General features: G+C 34.3%; 2 protein-coding genes across 3 annotated transcripts; both read left to right on the forward strand.

The window, feature by feature from the left end:
- The first annotated feature begins 9,188 nt into the window (after nt 1-9,188).
- LOC108331608 (beta-galactosidase 10) lies at nt 9,189-18,598 on the forward strand. 2 transcript variants are annotated; one of them, XM_052876302.1, is made up of 18 exons: nt 9,189-9,556; nt 9,845-9,957; nt 10,110-10,176; nt 10,302-10,394; nt 10,579-10,722; nt 10,971-11,059; nt 12,040-12,145; nt 12,284-12,371; nt 12,511-12,629; nt 13,349-13,513; nt 13,997-14,193; nt 14,924-15,033; nt 15,935-16,044; nt 16,129-16,236; nt 16,343-16,453; nt 16,537-16,751; nt 17,318-17,654; nt 18,207-18,598. In XM_052876302.1, the coding sequence occupies exons 1-18, from the start codon at nt 9,308-9,310 to the stop codon at nt 18,315-18,317; spliced, it is 2,532 nt and encodes an 843-aa protein (XP_052732262.1). In that variant the 5' UTR covers nt 9,189-9,307; the 3' UTR covers nt 18,318-18,598. The 2 variants fall into 2 exon arrangements, with proteins under 2 accessions (XP_052732262.1, XP_052732261.1); XM_052876301.1 differs by lacking the exon at nt 10,579-10,722 and having other exon boundaries at nt 9,190-9,556.
- A 6,799-nt stretch (nt 18,599-25,397) lies between these two features.
- On the forward strand, nt 25,398-26,249 carry LOC108330391 (protein MAIN-LIKE 1-like). The gene has a single exon (XM_017564878.1). The coding sequence runs from the start codon at nt 25,398-25,400 to the stop codon at nt 26,247-26,249; it is 852 nt and encodes a 283-aa protein (XP_017420367.1).
- The last annotated feature ends 919 nt before the right edge of the window (nt 26,250-27,168 follow it).

The following is a 27,168-nucleotide window of genomic DNA, read 5'->3' on the forward strand; positions in this document are numbered from 1 at the left end:
TTCCAAACACAATAATCTTCATAGAAAAATGATTTATTTCATAAAGGAAGTTCTTAACAAAACACTGCAGTATATATATTCTGAATAGCACGCAAAAAGCAGTTATTCAAAAATCCTATTAAGTTGAGCTTACGATTATTTAAAAGCAGATTTCAAGAGCTCGATAACGTGTTGTTGAAAAAAGTTTTTCATTAACATTATTCAACCCTCCCCCCTTCTAGTGTTTTCAGGTACTTCAGTGATAACTCAAATATATACCAATGGGTTTTATATTAATGCATCTTAAACCTCTTAACAACCTTATTCAAATATACTTATTAAGATACATACAATACTCCAATCGTTTAATCTTTTTTGGGTTCTTTATCACATGTTTATAATAGTTGGCTAAAAGGATATCATCTATATATAAGTGTTCTAGTCGAAAGATTAAATGACTGATCAACTAGAGCATTCCAACTCTTCTCCCTTTTCCTATTACCTCCCTTATTATAAGGTCTCATTCAAGTCCCCTAAACTTTTAACCTGCCCTTTCTCATTAAGGTTTTTCAATAATATTCTTTATATTTATTGCCTCTATTAAATTTGCAGCCACTATTCTAATAACTGATTGTTTTACATATCCTTCCTGACCTTTCATCGTCCATCGGTACTAGGCCTGATGTTCAAGTTGGCCTTTAGACTAATGACCCAATCCTATTAGGCTTAACATAATATTCTTTATATTTATTGTCTCTATTACATTTGTAATCATTATTCTAATAACTGATTGTTTTACATCCTTCTTGACCTTTTATTGCCCATTGGTACTAGGCCCAATGTTCAAGTCGGCGTTTGAACTAATGACTCAATCACTATTGGGCTTAACACCACATAACCCTCTAGCCTTTAGCCTAAAAGACTAAAAAGGCTATAAAATGTGAACAAACCATTCCTTTATCAATCGATATTGGGGCTAACGATGCGATCAACATTTTCCCTATGTACATTTTATACATAAGATTTTCAATTTTCTTCTTACTTGCATTTTACAAGCGAGTCTTCAGATTTCTTGTCATCTATGTTTTAAAAGTGAGTCTTCGTGTTTCTTCTCACTTGACATGAAATGTGACTTTGTTGGGAGAGAGTGGAATTCCTCACATAGATGCCACATGGAAAATTCGAAAGGAGCATTGATGCATGGGATGGAAAGGATTGAAGTGAGGTAGAGTGTGAAGTCACACTACCCCTCTAAAAAATCCTACATGGTCTCAACGAGTTGTGTCCATGAGACATGATGCCATGAAAAGTGTCACGACATCACTATTTTAGGATGATAAGTGAGATAACGTGCGTTAGTGGCACGTGACAACATAGAGCATGAATCTACACTACCATCCAAATGTTAGTGATATTATGCGTTGGGAAAATAAAATTTTTGGCCATCGCGAAGTGTTTCATCGAACCTCACGTTGGACACCAAAATGTTCTAACCGAAAGATGAAAGGATGGATTGGCTATAGCGTTCCAAGTCTTCTCTCTTTTCCCTTTTACCTTTTCTCATTATAAAGTCACCTTTGAGTCCCCCAAACTTTTAATCTACCCTTTCTCATAAAGGATCTTTAATAATATTCTTTCTATTTATTGCCTTTATCAAACCTACAACCATTATTCAATTAACCAACTATTTTACATCCTTCCTGACCTTTTATTACCCATCTACATTGGTCTAATGTTCAAGTCAACTTTTGGCCTAATGATCCAATCGACATTGGGCTTAACACTGCAATAAGAGTAAGAATTATCCACTCTTTTCTTTTCTTAATAGGATGTAGAAACAATTATCGTAACTATTCTTTTGGGACCTTGTTTGCCTTAAGAAATTATCAAACCTTTTATACCATTATCGTGGACTATGCTTCAAGCCATACAATGACTTATGCAAAAGTCACACCTTTCCATGACCTTCAATAAATGGCCCAAGTTGCTTTATGTAGACATTTTTCTCCAAGTTACCAAGCATAAAAGATTTTCTAACATCCAATTATTTTGACACCAAATTATACTAGTTAACCATTTGAAATCACAGGAAAACACTAGAAAGTCGGTTTAATAGTATTTAAATTTTTTTCGCAATGTAGTGTCTATTAAGATATAATATAAGTTAATTAAAAGATTGCTTAGACGCTGGAGTTTTATAAAGATTGTGTGGAAAACGTTTAGTAAAACAAAAGTATTAAGCACATGATATTTTTATACTGGTTCACTTAACCTAAGCTACGCCCAGTTCTCCCTCAATAACTCTTGATAGGTTCCACTAATCTTATAGAATATTACACGAGTTTAACTCACTCATGGTTACAAGTATTATTACCACTCCTGGTTGTCAAGTATTCTCTGAAACTCTTGGAATCCCTAGCCAACAGTCTAGTTGAGTATTCTCCACCACTCCTAGCATCCGAGTATAAGTCACTCTTGGTTACTAGTATTATCTGCCACTCCTGGCACCTAGTATAACTCACTCTTGGTTACAAGTATTATCCATCACTCTTGACATCCGAGTATAAGCCACTCCTGGTTACAAGTATTATTCATCACTCCTAGCATCCCTAGACATCTATTTAGTTGCAAGTGTTTTAATTCTTTCCAAAATTTACAACAAAGCCACGATAAGATTCTTGCAAGATAAAAATTAAAAGCACTCAATGAGAGGATACAATTTTAGTACAATACAATTTGAAATCTTGTTTAGTTACAAACTTGGGTAACTCTCTAAGAGAGGGTAGATGTATTGAAGCACAGTTTGATAACTGGTGAGGTTGTTCCGTTGGATTGAAGAGCTTCAGACAATGTAAACTTGAAGAACAATAAAGTGTATTTCAATCTTATTTATGGTGCTTATGAATGTATAACATATTAACTGTAGGCGATGTAAACTGTTAGACGCTTATGAATGAAAAGTTGTTTTCGATGTAGAATTTTGTCACACTTTTCGTTAAACGTTATTCTTCATAAGGAGTTTTCACTTATAACATTATTTTTAGATGTAAGACATTAAGCTTCAGTGTTTTTATGATTCTCAAGAATAGATGTTTCAATCATAGAGTTTGAGAACACATCTTATTATTTTGCACACATCCCTTAGATGGTACCTTAGTAAAATGTTTTTCTTTTCAACACTTCATGAATAGAAATCCCTAAGCATATTGTCACAACAAGTTCATGTAGGCTTTTCTTATTGATCAGACGTTTCCTGTAAACAACATGTTAGACGATATATAATTAAAGGAAACACTATTTTGTTTCTGAAAATATATTTTGTTTAATGCTTATTGTTAAACTTCAAAATCAGAGTTGCTAGACAGTCTAATCTCTCTAGACGATTTGTCTTAATACAATTTGTATTAAACAATGTTCTATCACAAGTGAGAAAATTTCACTCTCCACTTATGTTAAACATTTCACATTAGTATTGCATTGAATATTTCTTTATCCATACTCGATATTCCTTCCTTTTTCTTAAATACCCATTTACATGCATCCTCCTTATAACTTTAGATAAATCAATAAACATCCATGTATCGTTTTTCTCTGAAGATTCAATCTCCTATTTCATGATACATTGTGCTGTTAACCTCCTGCATCCCCTATTGTAATTATGGAGCTTTTAGGCTTTATACCTTATATATTTTTAATTGTAGTAAAAACATGGAAAATGAGATCAACATACTCAAATTATTGTGTAGGTTTAATCCCTATCATGTGTAAGTTGATAGATGAGTTCAAATGTTTACATCCTAGCCTTCCTAAGTGAGAAATTAAAGGTTGATTCTTGTTGTCAGATGCATTATTTTTTGACCTCTTGAAATGATTTAATCCAAAGCTAGAAGACTTTACCTCAACATGAGTTTTCTCTGGATCTCTAAATATAATGGTCATTCAAGTCTCATCAAATATGATGTCCCTACTTATAAATATTTATCTTTCCAAACCTCTAACCTTTACAACATATACCCTTCCACTCACTCAAAATATCTAATAAAGATATAGCTTTTTGTTTGTGCTTCCGACTTATCTTCCTTACCATGTGCAAATGTCAAGATACCAAACACCCTCAAATTATCATAATGTGTTGGCTTTCTACTTTGTACCTTCGTGGAATCTTAAACTTCATCATAATAGCTTATTGACTCTTATTTATTAGATAAACAACTTTTTTTGTTGATTCCCCCAAAAAGGCCTAAGACAAATCAACTCCCAATAACATCGTCTTAAACAACTTTTTGTTTGTGTTTCCAGCTTATCTTCCATAACATGTCACCAAATATCAAGATAACAAACACCTTCAGATTTCATAATGTGTTGACTTTCTAGTTTGCATCTTCATGGGAGTCTTAAACTTCATAATAGCTTATTGACTGTTGTTTATTAGACAAACAACATTCTTTATTGATTCCACCAAAAACAACTTAGACAAATCAACTCATAGTAACACACACCTTACACTCCAAAATGATTTTGTTCATCCTCTCATAAGCACATTTTGTTAAGGTGTACCTACCATTGTCTTATGTTTTCCTATACTCTTCTTTTTGCAAAACTCATTAAACTAACCTTAAACAAAGTTCAAACAAATTGTCCATTTGAGCACTTTAAGTTCTATTACTTATTGATTATGGTAAGTCACTTGTTAAATCCATGAAAAGTCTCAGTCTTTCTTTTCAAGATATAGTGCCCCAATTTCAATATATGAGACTTTCCACGTGTGCATAGATAACAAAAATCTAGTTTCTCCCATTCTATATCGAAACAAGTTTTTGACTCAACCCCCTCACCCTAAACCTTTCTCTCTTATGACTCCCAACATTAGATGCCACAACTTCATCTAATCTTGCATTATCTTAGTAGTCTCATGCACATACATGATTAGTGTTGAACCACCCATTATGCAAAGATCGTTATTCTTCATTCCTTTAGCAATGATAGATGCTCCCTTGAAAATCTTTGTATAGATCTTTGTTCATTATTGGTTGTCAAACCCTAAGATCAAACATATTAATCGACAAAAGATCTATTTTTAGCTTTGAAACATACCTCACATCTTGCAACATCTCTTTGATTATCAAATGATGAGAAAACAAGGAAATTGTTCTAATATTTAGTTTGGGAGGTGATATTAATGTCATACTAAGAAAGATGAGAATGTAAATAATAAGTCATAAGGTTGGTTGTTTCATGTTACCATGATAAGATCAAATTTATGTTCTTAAACAAAACTCTAAAAAGTTCTCACAAAGAGAAATGTCAATTTTGTATAAAAATTCATATGTCTCCCATTACATTACAAGTGTATCATTTTATGGGATGAATTAGCAAAAACCCTATACATTCTACATTAATTCCTATTTAAGTGACTTTTAATATCCATTGGTAATTAACTTATAGTGTTGCTTTTAATTCTCATGAGAACATGAGTAATTCACTTGTTTTTTTTAATCTTTCTATGTGACCAATGAACCTCTTAATTAAAAATATAATAAAAGTTACAATGAAAACTCAAAATTACATTGACCCCATCAAGATCATATCATCAAACATATCCAATCTTACTCACCATGCCCTGTACAAACTTATTTTTCTTAAGAAAAACTATAACTCATTCTTTAAGTTCTAGTGTCAAAGAACTCTCATGTGGAAGGTGCAACTTGAGTCAATGACTCATTGTATTTAACATTAACACCATTAAAATTATAACAAACTTATAACTATCAAGTGCTATAACAACATTAGCATATTCTCTTTTGAAATGATAATTTGTATTTCTCTTTTTTTCTCTCATTTTCTAGATATAGATAGTTTATCTTGTAGTGACTGATCTTGTTCTTTGATTTTGAAACACTCAAATTTAATTCAATATCATTTTCTTTTCTTTAGATTCTTGAAGTTTTTATAACTTTTTATTTTGAATTGAGGTTTATTTTTCCTCTAAAATAATGATTTGTTCCTTGTTAAATAACAAAATATTTTTAAAGTATTGAAATATCTTTATAAAGATAATAAAAAATAATAAATTCAATTTGCTCATAATTTATTATTATTCTTTAATCTCTACTTATCTCAATATTCAAAATTGTTAATTAAGATATTTTTTTAACATTTTTTCACTATAAGAAATATAATTTTAAAATTCAAAATTATTGGTTAATATATTTTATTTTATAATTTCTTTTTCAACCATAAAGGGAAATAATAGATGCGCCTAAAATATAGGTTGAATATCATGAATAGAAAAATGTATTTTAAAAAGTATATTTTGGCGGTTCAGAAACTTTTTGTTATATATTTTTAGGTTTAATAGGTTCGGAGGTCCTTATATTTGTGAGTTCGTTTCAATTGGGTCCTCCAATTTTGAAAGTGATCAATTTGGTCCCTAATTTAACAAAATTGAGTCAATAATACCCTTTCCGTTAAATATAATGGACGGCGTTAACTTTTTAAACATGTGGCATGTTGAGGCATCCTTTTATTTGCAGGTGGCACAGTTTTATTTGAAGGATGCTTCAACATACCACATGTTTAAAAAGTTAATGACGTCCATTGCATTTAACGGAAAGGGTATTATTGACTCAATTTTGTTAAATTAGGGACCAAATTGATCACTTTCAAAATTGGAGGACCCAATTGAAACGAACCCACAAATATAGGGACCTCCGAACCTATTAAACCTATATTTTTATAAAAAAAAGATTAGAAACAAATTTTTTATCGCACACTTTTTAATTTATTCTGTTTTATTAGTTGAAATTTATAACGCACCTAGATTTTCATACCTGATATACGATATAGGTATCTAGCTATCCACGACACTCGTGCACCGTCTTTTCTTTTTTATGTTCAAAAACGAAAAAAAAAATGTCGGTGAGTGCGTATTTTGTGACAAAACTCCGAAGTTTTCCTTAGTGATGTATAATTATGACACTCAAAATCATGAGTTAGGAACTCAATCACCAGTTAACGTACTCAACTAAGACACTGATTAAACATTCATGAATGGCGATTTTTGAATTCGGACGGATAAAATAATAATTATAACATTATATAATATGTAAACATAACACAAAGATTATTCTTATAATTTAATAAAAAACTAAACTAAAAATAACACATTTTTATAAACGTTTAACATTCAAAATATACACAAATAATTAAATAGAATACACAATAATACTGAAACACAAGTTTTAGCAATACAAAATGATGCCATTTATTAATGACAAGTTTAAATTTAAAATAGAAATAAGTGATAAACATTTCACTTTTTATTTTAAAAAAATTAAAATAATGGATTAAATATGTTTTTAGTCCTTAATCTATCAAGCGAATTTGTTTTTAGTCCCTCTTTCAAAGTAAGGTACATTTTAGTCATCTCCTTCAGTAAACCTTAATTTTTTGTCCTTCAAAACTAACGGCGTTAAAAAAAAGCTGAGCTGGCTAACGGTGAAGTGTCACGCCATTTTTTTTCTCTGACACTGAGCAAATCTTCCAAGCTTTTTTGCCACGTCAATCTTTCCCACTGTCAATGCCACACTGCCAACACAATGTCGTGTCGGCCAACCACCATGCCGCCGTGAAACCGCCACCGCAGAAACCCTAGCCGTCGCCATCCTCCATCACGCACCTCCACCATCAACACCCAGATACGAACAACCTCATCGCGCCACCACCCAACGCGAGGAGTGCCATTACGAGTTCAACCTCTCTACCACCACTCTCCCTTCATCATCGCGAGGCCGCCATCAAAACCTCCTCATCCTCCGTATGCTCGCATCGGACCACCACCATGAGCAACCATTCACCGCCATCGCGAGCCTCCACAACATAACAATCAGAATCACAAAACCCTCAATCCTCTAGGAAACCTGCATCGTGAGACTTTTTCCTACGCTGCAAGCAACACTGTTGAACATCCAAACGACGAAGCTCCTCCCGACTTTCTCTTCCTGACCTGCAAGACAAAACCCAAAAAACGCAATAGCCCAAAAAACCCCAAATCAAACCCAAAAACTCAGAAAACGCATCCGACTTTCATCGAAGTCCACTCCACACTCGGTGGCGATTTCCCTGATTAAATTAGAAGCATTGCTATCAGCAACAACAATCAAATCATGACCTGAATCAACAAAATCTGAAATTGGGGGTCATCGACAAGGTGGAAATGGAGATCGAAGCCTCGAGATTTGAGGGAGTTGAAGAAGAGAGAGTGTGAGGATTTGACGGCGAAGTCATCGAGCAAAACGAGAATGCGCCGATCTAAGGGTCGCTCTGGGGTGAAGGAAGTGCAAAGAAGATCGTGGGGGGTGAAGCGGTGGGAGAGGACGGGGGAGAGAGGGGTGAAGTGAGGGTTGGCGTGGGAGGTGATTAGGAATTAGATATTGGGAGCGTCACAGAGTTCCTGGAAGAACTGCCGGTAGTGACCGCAAGGGGCGGCGGAGACCGCGAAGGAGTCGAGGCGGGTCTCGCCGTGGAGGGCCAGGTTGGAGAGGAGGAAGTGATCAGAGACCGCGAAAGAGTCGAGACGGCACCGGTGAGGGAGGGAGATTGACTCAGAAAAAAAATGATGTGGCACTCCACCGTTAGCCAGCTCTAGCTTTTATTTTTAATGTCGTTGGTTTTGGAGGACGAAAAATTATGGTTTTCTTGTAGCTTAGTTTGAAAGAAAGACTAAAAACAAAATCGCTTGATAGTTTAAGGACTAAAAACATATTTAATTCTAAAATAATATTAGATCAATTTTTTTTTCTCTCTAAAAGAATATTAAAGTTAAAATCTACTTGCTTATAAATTGTATATCTCTTTTATTTAAGTTGATTTTCCTTCCACATAAGGTCAACATTAAGTCTATTAAGAGATATAATTATGATTAATCTTATAGTTTGAAAGGACGAATTGGGCTGATTTTCAGAACAATAATTATAGCAGAGGAAGTAAATATACAAATATGAGTCATTTTAATTAACTCAAAACTAGATAAGTGTAACAAAATAAATGCACCCTTTGTTTACTTGGTTATGGAAAGTGTTGTTCGATTTTAGTAAAAGTTTGCAGAGTTGAAGAATAAGAGATTTAACATTATTGTACTTTAGTTGTGGACTAGCTGGCACTACGTGTGTCTGTGTCTGAATCGGTTATCGTGTTTGGGCGACCTTAATAAAAACAAATCACGTATTGGTGACTACGAATCTGAACAATTAACACATGTTCTGTCTCACACTTAATCTGAACAATTATTAAAACCCCAAGACACACTGAAGATCACAGTGTGAGAAAAATGAAATTGTGTTTACTTGTGGCGGTGCTGCTGGTCACAGTGACACTGGTTTCATGTGGCAATGTCAGCTACGATGGTCGCTCCCTCATCATCGATGGCCAACGCAAGCTTCTTATCTCTGCTTCCATTCATTACCCTCGAAGCGTTCCTGCGATGTGGCCTGGTCTTGTTCAAACAGCGAAGGAAGGAGGGGTAGATGTGATTGAAACCTATGTTTTCTGGAACGGCCATGAGCTTTCTCCTGGCAATGTGAGTAGTATGAAGTCATTTATAATGCACTGCATAGTTTATCTTTGGTTAAACTTGTTGGTAAGCATTTATTTGGGGAAATCAACAAGTTAAAGTAGATTGAGGTTCTACTATAAGTTAAAATCAACTTATGTTCATAGCTTTTGTAGAAGTTTATTTATTTAACCTCTTCAAAAGTTGAAGTGCATAAGTTGATTAGTTGGAAGACAATAGATATTCTTAGAGGTTATAGTGTGATGTAAAATTTTTTAAGAGTTCCCCACTCTTGAAATTGTGAACTTCATGTAGTATTACTTTGGAGGAAGGTTTGATCTGGTCAAGTTTGCGAAGACTGTTCAGCAGGCTGGGATGTTCTTGATTCTTCGAATAGGCCCATTTGTTGCTGCAGAATGGAATTTTGGGTGAGTAATATTTTTTTTTGCTAATCTTTTCGGTTGTAAACGATTGCTTCAAGTTACAGTGTCTTTTGGTGGAGAAATTAAATAATATTATTAACCAGTTTTACGAAGTGGATTGCAATTTCATACTTCTTAACCATAGCTGTATGTTACAGTGGTGTGCCGGTGTGGCTACATTATGTTCCAGGCACGGTATTCCGGACTTATAATCAGCCTTTCATGGTATGTCTCTGTGCTTTGAATTATAATTGTAACTCATACCATCGTATACATGCCATCTTTATGTATTTATTTGTAGTAAAATTACTTTGATTGTCTAACTTTGTTGTCCCTTTCTTGGGGTTCAGTATCATATGCAGAAGTTTACAACATACATAGTAAACCTTATGAAGCAAGAGAAGCTTTTTGCTTCACAAGGGGGTCCCATAATCTTAGCTCAGGCAAGTATAACCTCAAACATTGCAATTTATTTGCAGTGCCTCTGTTTGTATTCTTAGGATGGTCATTATGGATTTGCATATGAACTGCTATTTTTGGTAGCGTTCCATCAATTTGCTAGTCTACTTTTGTCCTCTGAACATATCGTATCCAACGACTCCATTTAGCATCTTCACAACTTTGCAGATAGAAAATGAATATGGATACTATGAAAATTTTTATAAAGAGGATGGTAAGAAATATGCCTTGTGGGCTGCAAAGATGGCTGTGTCTCAAAATACAGGTGTTCCTTGGATAATGTGCCAACAATGGGATGCTCCAGATCCTGTGGTAAGATTATACTCTCTTAGAGACGTTACTACAATACAAACTCAAAATAAATTTAGATTTGTAGTTCTTGTTATGAGAAGATAGTGAAAACTTGCGATCATAAGTAGGAAATGTCATAAATATACATTATGCTGTGCTTAAAAATTCTTAATTTTTGCTGTTTATATTTATAATGTTTTTCTTCTTGTTTTAAATATCTGTGTTGCTGGTCACATTTAGATGATAACCAATTCATGATTCTTTTTCAGATTGATACATGCAATTCATTCTACTGTGACCAATTTAAACCCACTTCTCCAAATAGGCCCAAAATTTGGACTGAGAACTGGCCTGGATGGTATGCTTGATCATTTTAAACCTTCCCTGCAGTCCATCATTCATATTTTTCTTCACAGAGTCCATTTTATACATATGATTATGTACGTCATGGAAATGCTTTGTGGTGAATGTTTACAAATAGACATCTTATTTGTTGGGCATAATTCAGGAATGTTTTTTTATCCATTTTCCATTGACAATTATGTATCAAGTAAAACTGAACTTTTTCACTCGGAAAGGTTTTGGAGGTGTTTGGCAATTTTCAAAAAACAGATATTTAGGTAGATTGGAGCTGGGTTATATATGTTGATATTTGGGATCTACTAAACTTTAAGAAACCAATTCTCACCTGAGCTAAATTTGATATAAAACTATTTCTCAAAAGTCAAACACATTTTCTTTCAATCTCTCTCTCTAGTTAAACATAAATGATCATTGGATAAGTTATACTTAAAGGATGACTTGTACATGGTGCGATTCAAGCACCGTATCTATTTTCTCACCAATTGCAACTGCTCAAATCGTACATATATTGTGAATTTTGCAATACTGCCAACCAATGCATTTGATATAGAAATTCAATATTAGGACTAGTTTTGGACCAACCTGAACCCAGTTTTGAACTGGTTTGACTCCATAAGACTTGTGTTACTGGTTCCATACTTCCACTTAATACCATTTTAAACTAGTTTTAGAAATTGCCAAAGTGGAGAAACTATAGTTCATGGATTTTAAAAGTTGTGCAATAGTCTAGAAGATAACCTAAATGCATCTGCTAGACTCAGACCTAGGAAAATAATAAAAGTATGAAACTTTCGAAAATCTAGCCTTTTCAATTTATTTAGAACTTTAACTAAGGATGCTTTTCTTTGTCCTTCTATTTTCCCAGGATAGAGGAGTTAAAACTGTGCAATAGTTGATATTTGATTTTGATCTTGCAATAAGGAATGTATCTCTCATTTAGTGCTCTTCTGTCCTGGGATTTTTTATTGTTTAAAGGTTTAAGACTTTTGGGGGAAGAGATCCTCACAGGCCAGCAGAAGATGTTGCATTTTCTGTCGCTCGTTTCTTCCAAAAAGGTGGAAGTGTACACAATTACTACATGGTACAGTTTTTTTTTTCTCTTCTAAATTAGACTGTTCGGCCTGTATTAAATAATATTAAAGGACTTTATCTGAATGATATGCTATCTCTTAATTTATTTTCCTCTTGTTGATCTCTTTCTATTTTCCCTGTTAATTAGTATCATGGAGGAACAAATTTTGGGCGAACAGCTGGTGGTCCATTCATTACTACAAGTTATGACTATGATGCCCCGATAGATGAGTATGGTAAGACATCTAACTCAAGTTTTTCTAACGTTGTAATTGATTTATGCTCAGGTCTCTTTACCTTATATTGAAAAATGTCCCTACTTCTTACAATCAATGCTAAAGTTCACTGCTTAATAAATTTATAATATAATGACAGGGCTACCAAGATTTCCAAAATGGGGACATCTTAAGGAACTTCATAGAGCTATCAAGTTATGCGAGCATGTACTGCTTAATGGGAAACCGGTTAATGTCTCCCTTGGTCCTTTTGTGGAGGTATCTTCCTTCTGTCAAACATTAAGGGCTAGTACAAATATATTGTCTCTTGTTTAGCTATGAACTCTGTTGGAGATTCATATTGACTAAAAATAAGGTCAATTGTAATATATATAAGTGGACCGCAAACCTCATTTTACAAGTTAGTTTTGTAAAACTAAATTAGATATAAATCCACTTATGTGGTATTATATCCATCCCACTATGGAGAGATAGAGCAGTACATTATTTTGTGTTATTAGTCAACCATGCCATTTGACATAAACAAGTTTTTCTTTATCATTTTGCATACTAACAGAACTTTCTACGGTAAGGTATGATAATTTCTTGAATTGGTAATTTCCTCGTTTACAACTATAATGATTATAAGCTAGACTTGACAAAATAGTTCTAGTGGACACATGTTGCATTATCTTTGTCCAATGTTATTGGTAAGGGATGTTGCAGAATTTTCATGACTGGACAGTCTGCAGTTTAGTTCAAGGAAGTAAATTTTAGCTTTGTAATATTGTCAGTTGTTGGAGAGACAACTATTCCTGAGCCTCCACTTAATAATTAAACCTGTAGAATTGGTCCTTGACATGACATTGTGCTTCTATAACACCAAATCAATCAAGCTTTAACAATTGTGGGGTCCACCTTTGCATCCATCCCTATACTTAATCCATTCATCTGCCATTATAAGCCATTTTGTACTAACCATTGTATTGCATTTGCAGGCTGATGTCTATACTGACTCATCCGGAGCATGCGCTGCCTTTATTTCTAATTCTGATGACAAAAATGATAGAACAGTGGAATTTCGGAATACATCATATAGCTTGCCAGCTTGGTCAGTTAGCATTCTTCCTGATTGCAAGAATGTAGTGTTCAACACAGCGAAGGTAAGTTATTGTTGTTCCAACGTGGTTGACATCATTCCTTAATAATGTATTTACATGGAATCATCATTGAGGGCTTAGTTTAAATTTGTAATCTTTACTATAATAAATTTTAGTGATGCCAAAGATTACATTGGAACTCTGGTCTGGAAGTTCCTCTAAAATTAATGAAAAATTTGTAGGTTGATGATAAAAACAGAATTTGACTTACACCTAAAACAAAATCTTATCAATCCTACTGTTAGCTGTTAAAGTTTTGATGTTTAGATATATGCAATCAACTGCCATGAAACTGAAATTGATACTTACATGGCCTAGATCACTGTCAAAACGAGAATTTTCTCTTTAATAGAAATTATCATCATAATTAATTCCCACCTTTTCTGTTCACCCCAATCATATTAACAAATGTGACAAATTATTATTGCATAGATCTCTTTATACACTTCTTTTGGTTATTGTTTTTAGTCATGAAATTTTCTACAGGTTAATTCCCAGACAAATGTAGTTGCAATGATTCCCGGAAGTTTGCAGCAATCAAATAAAGGTGTAAATTCTTTGATATGGGACATTGTGAAGGAGAAACCAGGAATCTGGGGGACAGCAGACTTTGTCAAAAATGGTTTTGTTGATCTCATCAATACTACCAAAGATACCACTGACTACCTATGGCATACCACAAGGTTTGTCTTAGGATAAAAAATATTTGAAGTGCATGGATCAATTAAAAGGAATAAGGGTAAAAGGTACACATGCCTATGCATAATATTGCACTAGTATTATTTAAATTTCTTTAGTAAGTAACCCCTATAAAAATGTAGATCTTAGAGTTCTACATTATTTACCTAGTATGTACCTGCATCTTTGATGAAGAAAATATTAATGAACATTTTGATGTGGCTAAAGCAAGGGGAAGGTAACGGTTTATAGGAAAATACTAAAACTTGGAATAAGAATTAGTAATGGTACTCCGGCAATTAAAGTAAAAAAGTTTTGACTTCCCATTGTCTTAAGTCTACTAATTGCCAGACTTGCTATCAATAAAAAGTAAATCTGGATGTCAATGACTTGTTATGGTTTTATGTTATTATGGATACAGTTATATTTTTGTGCTCCATTCCTTCCCAGTTAACTGTAAACTTTGAAAAACATGCTTAATATCTCTCTGCTTGGACATTCGTTGTGCTATAGGCTTTAGGATTCTAATAAATTTTATGAAATATGAATTGGTGTTCTTCAAAAGGTCTAGGAGGGTCGTAATGATTTTAGTTAGAGTCTGTGCTATATTATCAATGTTGCTTCTTTTCATAATCAATTATAAACTCATTTGTATGGTGTAATATACATTAACTTGTATAATTTATTAAAGCGTGTTTTGAATGTGATCAAAGCTCAACTTTCTATTGATGGCAGTATATTTGTTGGTGAAAATGAAGAGTTCTTGAAAAAGGGAAGCAAACCAGTTCTTCTTATTGAGTCTACAGGTCATGCTCTCCATGCTTTTGTGAATCAGGAATATCAAGGTTATCTTCTGATAGATAATAAATTTATTACTTTATATTTTATTAATCAACTATCATTGTGTGTTCAAGTGAGACTTGTGAGTCATTATGAAATTCAGCACATTCAACTTTTCCCCTTTTCTTCTCTTGAAATTGCATTTTCCTTGCCTTCCAAAGTGTTAAGAATAAGATGTTATTTATTAAAGTTAATTACGTACCCATCCAATGAAGCAAAATGAAATTGGAGGGGTTTCTCTTTTATTTTCAGAACTATATAAAATTTGTTATTCTAAGATTTAACATCAGTGGAATTTTTAAATTGAAAATTAGAAATTATATTTTGTTTCTGAAACAGATGCAAAGTCTGAATGGGGAGCTATATAATTTGGACATTTGCTTCTTCCGTGCCTTATAAATCACCAATTGGTATACATGGGACTTATGTTTCCTTAACATGAATGTATTTTCACTTTCCTGTTATTCAACGTGTCTTGTATTAAGTTACTGTGCAAATCTAAAACTAGCATTTTAATACTGACATATGAAATGACAGTACTTGTTATATGAAAATTAAACCAAAATAATATATAAATATCTTAATTTAGTAAATAAGAAATTCAAGCCTTTGTTCCACATTTATATAAAGTGGATAAATATTCACTTTCCAAAATAATGGAAGGAAGAAAAGAAACAGACTTACTTCAATATCTGTGACTTGCTTTACTAACATTCAGCTGCCTTGTCACATTAGAAACAATTTTGTTGCATGCATTCATTCTGTTTGTTACTAGCATTTGAAAACTATTGAATTGCGATACTTCAGATGAGTACATGAGGTAATTCATGAACTCCAATAAACACATGCTGTAACAAATGAGTTTTATCTCTTGTTATTTGGTAATTTTAACCTTTTGTCCTTTAGGTACTGGTACTGGAAATGGTACACATTCGCCATTCACTTTTAAGAATCCCATCTCCCTCCGAGCAGGGAAAAATGAAATTGCTTTGTTGTGCTTGACAGTTGGCTTACAGGTGAGTTCCTCTGTTTTAGGCTATTGTTGTAACTCCTAAGAAATACGAATTTCTCACCATGCTACTTTTTTCATTATGGTTTAGACAGCTGGACCCTTTTATGACTTTGTGGGGGCAGGACTCACAAGTGTGAAGATTAAGGGACTGAACAATGGGACAATAGACTTGTCTTCATATGCTTGGACTTACAAGGTACCTTTTCACCCTTTTCCCACCCATCTTTGAAATGCTGCTCAATTTTTTATAGACCATTGATAGTGGTATTAGCCGTGGAAATTTATATTTCATGCTTTCTCAGATTGGAGTGCAAGGAGAACACCTAAAGCTATACCAGGGAGATGGGTTGAGTAATGTGAACTGGACATCTACTTCAGAACCACCAAAAATGCAGCCATTGACATGGTACAAGGTAATGAATGCAAATTATCAATACATCTTTCATTTAGTTTGTGTCTCTTGGTAAAAAATCTCTTAAAATTCTGGGCCTTGCAGACTATTGTGGATGCTCCACCTGGAGATGAACCGATTGGATTGGATATGTTACACATGGGGAAAGGTCTAGCCTGGTTAAATGGAGAGGAAATAGGAAGATATTGGCCTAGAAAAAGTGAATTCAAGAGTGAAGACTGTGTGAAGGAATGTGATTACAGAGGCAAATTTAATCCCGACAAATGTGACACTGGTTGTGGAGAACCAACACAGAGATGGTAAAACTATTGACAATAATGATTTCCATGAAATTGATGAATGGAAATGCAGTCTTTTCAGTTTTTTCATATGCAGAAAAAAATTACTTTCATAAACTGGTACAGAAGTTGTTGAAAATGTTGTCAGGTTCCAACCCTCTTAACCAGAAGAAATAGGCAAAGTAAAATACTAAAATCAGATTTTGTGTACAAATCGATGCAGTTTGTGCTGGTGGACTGATCCCTAACAGATTCTTTATATACAAAATAATTGACAAGCATTGTTCATATTATTAGGAAGGGGATACAATTGAAAGCTAGTAGGTTCTGTATGCTGTGGTTAATTGTTCATAAATATGTACTCGATTTCTGGAATGAATTAGAACCCATAGTGCATTCTTTCAATTTACTTTCTTTCGTAGTTCCTTTTACATTTGCAAATATAAAATTTCATCTAAAATAGAAACTAGAAAGTATTCATGATTTATCATAATTGTAAAGAACTAAAAATTTATTTTGGTAGGTCTCGAGAGTTATGGACCATTATTCTTGTTTTAATGCAACATTTTGTATTTCCTATGCATCAGGTATCATGTTCCACGATCCTGGTTCAAGCCATCAGGAAACGTCCTTGTTCTTTTTGAGGAGAAAGGTGGAGAACCAGATAAGATTAGGTTTGTGAGACGCAAAATATCTGGTGCGTGTGCCCTTGTTTCTGAGGATTACCCCTCCGTTGGACTCCTTTCTCAGGGTGAAGATAAAGTACAGAATATCAAAAACATTCCTTTTGCCCGTTTGACCTGCCCCAGTAACACTCATATATCAGCTGTGAAGTTTGCTAGTTTTGGAACTCCCTCTGGAGCATGTGGATCTTTCCTCAAGGGAGATTGCCATGATCCCATTTCTAGCACAGTTGTTGAGAAGGTATATCTCTTTGCAATTTTTTGCATTGCATTTGGGGGGTTATTCTCTACTAAGTATCTATTAATATTTTCATTTTCAAAACTAACTACACAATTAAGGGATACCCTGATGCTATCGGCTTCTGATTAACTGTGCAAACAATCCTGTTAGCTCAATAAACAATTGCTAAAGGAACTAATCACAATTAATATGACTTACTCTTGGCTGGTAAGATCTTTCATTCCTCTTCATGTGCTATGTTTTAGTGGGGAGAAGTTGATCCATGAACCTTATGCATACTTACCAAAGCAACATCCTGAATCCCACATTCAAAATATTGAAATACTTGTTACTTGAATTTATCATATCCTTAACTCAACTTTAATCTAGGTGGCCACCCCTTGTTTCTTACTCTGACTTTTAAAGTGAAAAATTAGCTTCACTCTCAGCTGTCTGTCTTTTTTCTTTTATAGGAAGATGTTTCGTGCAGTGTTTCATTAATTGTTTGTTTGTTCTTTTATTTTGAATGATCATAGTACTGATAGATTTCCATAAACTTCGTTGTTGTTGCAGGCCTGCCTAAACAAAAACGACTGTGTCATAACATTATCTGAAGAGAATTTCAAAACCAATTTGTGTCCTGGTTTACCAAGGAAACTTGCAGTGGAAGCGGTTTGTAGTTGATTACCAATTCCGGATGAGCATTGCATTACACCATTTATTTTACCAACTTGGCTGCATCAAAAAGAAGATGAAAATTTTGCTTGTATTAATATTAATATTAATATTATCGACATGGTCACATGTAAAATTTATGGCAGGGAAATTTGCTGTAATGGCATGTATCTTTTAATGAATTTGGATTTCACATGCATTGAGAATCAATGCATTATGGGAGAGCATAATCTCCGGTGAAAAAAACAACTGCACTACTACGATCTAAGCGATAATTTTTTTTTTCTAAATTTATATTTTATAGTTAAAATTATTATTTTACTGAAAATTATTGAAAGGTTAGGATATTAGACAAAAACATCCAAATGGACCATTTTTTTTTCAAAATTACAAAAAGATTACAAAAATGGACCAATTGTGTTAATTTGGTACGATTTCATTGTGAAGAGATCATATCAATTTGATATAACTTCATTCTCTGGGAGTTTTCTTTTTAAATTTTAAATGAAGTCGTATGTTTGGGACGACAATATATAGTTTTGAAGTCACGTTAGTTTTACACGATTTCAGTGTATAGTATTATATGAATTGAAGTGGCGTTAATCTTAAATAACTTTGTGTGATGTATTGTGATATAAATTGAAGTTATATCAAGTTGTTATGTATTTGCTGTTAAAAATACATTAAAATCATGTCATGCTAACATAATTTTACTTTTAATGATCCAAAGTTGTATCAATGTGACACAATTTTTTCACAACGAATATAATTTATCTATTTTTGTAATTTTTTAAAAGTTATATCATTCTAATAATTTTGAAAAAAAAAATTATACCCTTTACCTAAGATCTTATGCTGTGTAATGTCACTGCTGAGAAGTGTCAACACGAGGCTCTATATTTGTCACTTAGACGGGCCTTCTTCATGCATATCCAAGGTTTTAATTTTTTTTTTCTAAGTTTCGGAATGTAAATTTGAAACATTTTAGAATATAGATCTAGAATAAAAAAATCATATTTAGGAGCAAATAAAAAATAATTTTAGATTATGTGGTCTAAAATACAAATTTTGAATTGCAAAATAAAAAAAGTATCTTTTTGACAAATATTTAAGAGAAATATATGTTTAATAAGAAAAAAAGTTAAAAGGGAAGGGGGAGGATTTCTAGGTGTGTCTGCATATGTGGTGCACGATACATGAAGAAGAGAAGGGGAAAGGATCATGCAAGAGTGGGGGAAGTACGTGTCTATATATGAAAGTGCATGAAGGAACGCCTTTTTTTCCATGAAAGGAGTTAAACTCAATTTTATATTGTTTTATGCGAAAATCTACTGCTATATTTCGTTTATAGTTTGGGGTTCCCAAATTATTCAAGAGTAAATTTAATTTTGAAAGGTGGGGTATAACGCCTTAAATTTAGGGGGTTACGAATTCTTACAAAAAAAATCGATAATTTTAAACTTGCTTATAGCGTAAAATATGTTTTTCAAAAACTTCAATAATTAAACATTTGTAACTAAATCAAATCATATTAGTTTCACAAACAATGTCTAGTTACACCTTTCAAAATTAATTAAAATGACCAAAAAAATAAAAATAACTCAAAATTACATTGTATCAAAAGTCTGATTAAAAGAACTTTAAAGAAAATTCAAATCTTTTCTCCATCATCTCATGAATCTATAATGTCTCTATGCAATATCATCTGGTCACGTATAGCACATTATATGATTTTTGCTAAAATTTTCATTCACAAACACATAAATACAAACACGTATGGGGTAAGCTATCAATAAAACAACCATAAAAAAACTTGATACATACATACTCATTATATCAACAATAATCAAACACCCCATACATAGAAGTAATAATAATAGAATTTTTAATCCAATAATACAAACAATTCAATCATCTTAAATTACTCTATCCCCGACCCTCGGTTCTCGATATCATCACGAACATCATAAACATAGACTAATTGTTTATCCTCTCAACAACACCTATGCTAACTACACCACAAGATACATCACTATCAACATAGTACCCTAAAGCATCATCATCATTACAATCATAAACACATGTACCACCATCATGATTAACCCCATCATGAAAACCATCATGAGCCTCCACAAAACCATAAACATCATAGTGGAAAGAATTAGTCTCACTTTTGTACCCTACCTCACCTTCCTGTAGCTGCTTCTACAGACCATCTATAGCCTTCCCTACAAATATGCTCGAGTAGTCCTGCAATCCAGCTAAGAAACATGTATTCTTGCCACACAAGGACAAGGAAAACATCATCACCCTCATACAAGGAAAGTTTAATACCCAAACAACTTTTCCTTTGCACACAAGGCAAAAGGAAACACTTATTTGCAAATAAACTCAAGATTTACTAGGTACAACAAGTAGACTTATCTCCCACTCTTATGCTTATCAACCACATACTCAAGTACACTCCAACACACACTTATGCTCCAACCTCAAACACAAGTCAAAATTGACCCTAAATATAACCACTAATCTCATTATCTGATTATCACCACGTTCTACAGCTCCTCCAGCTTGGTCCACGTCTATTCTTCATCAAATTCGTCATTTTTAACAAAAGTGCACTAGGATAATCAATCATCATAAGTGATCATCGATTATTCCCAAGAAGTTCACAATTACACAAAATATACTATGATAATCAATAATCACTTAATATAATCGATTATTCTAGTGGCCCTAACACGTAAGTTTCCAGATTCATCACACATGAAAGGATAATCGATTATCATCTAGATAATCGATTATTCCTTAAACAAATCTCAAAACCAATGTGCACATAATTAATTATAACTAGTGATAATCGATTATTGTTGAATCAAACCACATCCTGGATAGAATTCAAGTGTTCAAAACACACATACATCAACCTTAGACCACGAGCAAACATACCCAATACAACATGCATGTATTCAGACCTCATACAGCCTTATGAACATACCTTAATACATACATTACATCACTTGAATCATCAAAAACTCATTATTACGTAGATTATAACTCAAATAAACTCAATATTCTACATTTGTTTATCATACCATCTTTATAACATATATTTGCATGGTAAAACCCCCAAGCATCATAACTTTGTTCCCTTAGCATCAATACCTATTATGGGATAACCTAACAAGAAGGTACATATCTTCATAAAGAAAACCAAACACAAACATGATATACACCCTATCATCATGCAAAACATTTCTCACACATACACATGCATCAAAACAACATTATCTTTCAAGATAATCAAGAACAAACCCTGGCTTTTGCACCAAACTAGGCATATTTGCCAAGAATATTACGTAAATAGGCAAAATTTGACCAAATATGAAGTCGTGGGGGCCCAAAACGACTTCAAATGAAGAAGTCGTGCCCCCCCTGCACGACTTCACACTGTGCATTTGACCAGTGCTGAAGTCGTGCACCCCGAAAACGACTTCTGGGTGCTGTAATCGATTACACGATAGTGGTAATCGATTACACGTTGTTGAAATCGTGACCCCCCTGCACGACTTCAATGTAGTAGGCAAAAATGCTTCTGGTAATCGATTACGACACTTCTGTAATCGATTACTAGTGTTTTAAGTGTGCAAGAACCACCCTGGTAAGCGATTACAAGCTTGTTGTAATCGATTACCAGTGTGTTTTTGTTGGTTTTAGAAAAATTAATTTGCAGTTTACATATTTAATGTACTATTTGTGTTAGATGAAAAAAGAAATTGTGGTTATTATTTAATGAAAGGAGAAAATTTTGAAGAAAAGAGAAAAGTAATATTAATAAGAAATAATAATAGTAATAGTAATATATTAATAATCGATTTGATTACAATTGGTTAAGATTAAGAAATAACTAATGACGAAATGGACAATTTCCCCTATGATGACCTTTGTTGCGGCAGTAAGAGCATTTTTTTGGCTTATCTGGATTGGATTGATCCATTTCATTATGAATCCTATTTGTAGATGGTCTTCCGGATGCCTTGCATCGCATTTTAGGATCTGGTATGAAGTTTGAACCTGTATACGCAGACCAATAATCTTCATTTTGGATTGGGTGAAATTGTACTTCATATGCCTTGAAAATGTTGTTAAGACTGTACACTGGATCAATTACTTGGGTTAGTGGGATATGCGAAAATGCACAAACAGCAATGACATGATGACATGGGAGACGAGTAGCCTGGAAGTGACCAAATCACACCACCATTCATTTAGGCTGACCTTATAGGAAAGTGGAACAGGGCGGTAGTGGTGAGGTGTTGAAATTTCCTGAACATCAAATTCAGAATTTTCACGGTTGTAGCGATGAACATGACAAAATGCGGATTGTTGTTGATTTTTCCTAATGATGTCGGCGATTTGTTCAGGAAATTGGTGTCCTGCTTGTAGCATATAGTTTGCCTTTAATCCTCGTTCAACAAACCATGATTGTGTCCTCTCAAATGTTGTTCTAATAAGAGCACATATTGGTAATGAACGTGCTCCCTTTAAAATGGAGTTGGTGCATTCAGCAAGATTAGTGGTCATATGTCCATATCTTCTCCCTCCATCAAAAGCCTGAGACCAATTTTTTAATGGGATTTTATCTATCCAATCAACCTGTTGTGGGTATTGGTTTCTTAGTGCAGTAAGTTTTGCCATGACAGTTGGTTGCTTGACCTTGTAAGCTGTAATGACGTAATAAATAATTAAAGTTTAGAATAATGTTACAAAATTATAAAAGTAAAAGTGTATTGAAAATGTTTGTAGTAGTACCTAAATTGATGAATTGTTTTTTGAGGTAATGATTTTTGAATTTGTTGTTGAAGTTGGATGCTAGATGACGTATGCAATAAACAGAGTTCAAACCATCTTGTTCCCAACCAACTTCTTCCGATCTTAAGGCCGATAAGATACCCTTTCCTCTGTAGTGATGATGCAAATATTTTGTTGAGGGCAAACATGTTCTCGAAGTAGTTGAAAGAACCATATCAAGGCCTCCTTTGTCTCACCTTCTACAATGGCAAAGGCCAATGGAAAAATATTTCTATTTCCATCTTGAGCTATGGCGGTGAGCAAAGTTTCATGATATTTACCCGTTAGAAATGTACCATCAACTTGGAGAATGGGTTTACAGTATTTGAATCCTTGTATGCAAGGACCGAAAGACCAGAAAACTCTTTCCATAATATAGCAATTATTGTCGGTTTGTCCATCAATCTGCACTGGAGAACTAGTGCATTGTAAAATTGTACCTGGGTTTGCATCCTTGACGACATGCAACCACCTCAGCATGTGGTTATAAGAGTCTTCCCAGTCTCCAAACTCCATAGCAAGAGCCTTTTGTTTAGCGATCAATGCTTTTCTATATGACACAGAATATCCGAATCGAGCTTTTATATCTGCAATCAAACTCTTGATTGGAATGGATGGGTTTGTCCGGACTGAATTTGATATGGTCGCGGCAATGTGAGTACTATCAAGATTTTTATGGTCTTGAGATAGTATGGTTGAGAAACATGAATGTTGTCCGTCGATATTCTTGATTTCCCAATATTTACAGACTTTGCTATAAGCTGCCCTCAAACGCCATTGACAACCGTTGTGATATTCCACACAACGAATAACATAAATGTTGGGCTTCGATTCAACGACGGTGTATTTGTAACCGTTGGTTATGTGATAATGTTTGATTGTAGCAATAGTTTCGTCCTTTGACTGGAACTGCATACGTTCATTCAACTCTGGAATAACATGTTCAGATGATTGTGTGATGTGGTCGTCGTTGTTGTCGTCTTCAAGTATGTTGTCTAATTCATCATCGGTGCTGAACTCATCAACATTATCTAATATCAAAGGTTGTTCGTCGATGATTTCCGATGATGATGATGGTGGAAAGTTTCCGGATGCCATAAGGTTATAGATGTGCGGGAGAAAAAATAAGAGTGGAGTAGAATGAGAGCTGTTGGAAGTGGAGTTTGGATGTGAAGATGGATTGGTGAAAGATGCATATATATAATGAAGTTTCAAGTGTGAGCAAAGTTATTTTCTGATAAGTGGGTGTTCAGGTTTGAAGTTGGGAGTACTGGACAATATAGCAGTGTCAGATATGTATATAGGGTTGCATGCATTCTGTAAATTATAAGCTATGTATAGTATTACATTTATTTTATTCCGTATAAAGTAATTTGTAGTTTGCTCTGATATATCATAAGCTTTTGATGACACGTTATTTGTATCTGTTATAGATGTATTGAGACTAATTTGTTTTTTTTGTTGTTAAGAAATAAATAATGGTATATTTAGAAGTATACTAATTTTTTAATAATGTAAATCTGAAAATTAATTTTTTTTAAATAGGATTTAAAAAAAATAAAAATTGGAAAAAGTGAAGTCGTGGAGGGGGTACACAACTTCACCTTATGAAGTCGTGTAGGGGGTACACGACTTCACCTATTGAAGTCGTGCACCCTCCCCACAACTTCCCTTTTCCCAATTTTTTTTTATTTGCATAGTTTTTAATTATATAAATTAATTTTTTACTATAATAAAATGCTTAAAAAATGAAAAATATTTTTACAAACTTAAACACATTTCTTTTAAGCAAAAAATAATTTGTTTGCCATGTATATGGTGTTATAATAATTGTAATGATAAGACCGTAGTGTGATGATTTTTATTTGACCATGTACATATGTACTCACCTTAGGCTTTGACCATGAACATTAGGTGTGCTATTCACATGCTTTCCTATTCATTTGCATGCCTCTCTTCCCTTTGCAGGTCTGAACATTCATCCTATTCATTTGCATGCCTCCCTTCCCTTTGCAGATTTGAAGATTCCTTCATGAAGACCACTCATTTGGATTTGGAATTGTGCATCCATCTACTCAAGCACGTGAAGTTGTCCTTATATGGGCATCAATGGTTGTCCATAAATTGGTGGAGGTTACCTTACTAGCATTGCATACCCTTTCGAATTGTTTGTTCCAATAGCCAAAGGCCTCCTTTTTTCAGTTCTTTTACATCCTAGTTTCACCCAAAAAATTCGAAATGGCTTCTGCCCGTCAACTTCCCGTTAATATGTCCCTTCTACGTCTACAAGACAAACATATTGTGAAGGCAATTTGGGAAGGCAATGAACGAGTTATTTGCCCTCGAAGACATGCAATCTGGATAGCAAACCATGTTAACGAACTTGATGCAAGAATCATGAATATTCTATCGGCAGCGGGGTTTACCCATATTTTGAAAGCGTCAAATATGGAAATTAAGCACCAGCTAGTTACTGCTTTGGTTGAGAGGTGGAGAGTTGAGACTCATACTTTCCACCTCCCTCTTGGTGAAAGTACTATAACATTGGAAGACATTGCACTACAACTGTGGCTTCCTATTGAAGGTCATGCTGTCACGGGCATCAGTAGTGGTCCTCTAACATGTTTCTGTCAACAACTACTAGGTGATGTTCCTCCTGAGAACAGTGTCAAGGGCAACAAAATTAAGTTGTCTTGGCTGAATAACACTTTTCGCCAATTGCCTCATGATGCCACATATCAGGTTATTGAACAATACGCTAGAGCGTATATGTTGATGATAATTGGCAGCATCATGATGCCAGATACATCTGCAAGCATGGTGCATTTGATGTATCTACCCCTTTTGGCGGACCTGCAGAACGTTTCACAGTATAGCTGGGCATCCGTAGTGCTTTCCTGCTTGTATCGTGCCCTTGATCATGGGACTAGGACTGACCAAGACAACATCGGAGGGTGCATGATCTTGTTACAATGCTGGGCATGGGAAAGAATAACATGTATTTCCCCACAATTACTCCAAGTCACAGAAGAAGACATTTCTTCTGGTTCAGTTTTTCCCCTGGCGAAAAGATGGTGTCGAACAACATAGTCAATATTCCATGACACGACAACTGTACAACAATTTCGTCAAAAGTTAGACGACCTATCACCTAGACAGGTATTTTTCACCTATGCACTTAATATTGGTGTATATATTTTGTTCAAAATTGGCTTAATTTGTTTTTAACCAAAATCTTCATAACTTCAGTTTATATGGACACCGTACAGACGTGATCACATTTGTCAAATCATTACAGTCGAAGTGCCTCCGACTTGCCGGGCAGTTGTGCCTCTGATATGTTTCTCTATTGTAGAATACCAACAATCAGACCGTGTGATGCGTCAATTTGGATTTCGACAAAATGTTCCCCATCCACCGATGAATCTAGATGAGGAACATAAACAGGATATTAGAGGACACACAGATTGGAATTGGCAAGAACACCATCAACAGTGGATTGCATTATGGAATGACCGGCATAATCGTGTATTTAACGGTATTTCATTCCAAAAAAATGGTCACTTGCGAGATGAATCCGAGTACATGCAATGGTATATAACTCATACAATCCGCTATATTGCTCTCATAGAAGATTCAACCGACGAAGAGGTACTACAATATCCCCACCTCTTAAATTATGAAAGCGTTATTATCTTGCGATCTTCAATCAAACATTGTCTTAAGCAGTATGACATGGAGCACGAACAACAGTTCCAACCGCCATCTGCATATCGTGCATCACCACCGTATCATGATCCACAAAGGTCTGCTTCTGACCATGTTAACTATCAACATTCATGTCTGAATTCAAGGTTCGAACAACACATCCCACCGACATCAATATATCCTCAGGTAGAGACCTCTTATTTCGCCTTTCCACCATCAACACCGTTCAGTGGAGGTCCATCATCTTTTAGCGGAGGTCCTTCCAATTATTTTGGAACCTCGACAATGACTCCACCATCTT

The sequence above is a fragment of the Vigna angularis genome, chromosome 4 (genome assembly GCF_016808095.1).
Source record: "Vigna angularis cultivar LongXiaoDou No.4 chromosome 4, ASM1680809v1, whole genome shotgun sequence".
Lineage (NCBI taxonomy): Eukaryota > Viridiplantae > Streptophyta > Magnoliopsida > Fabales > Fabaceae > Vigna > Vigna angularis.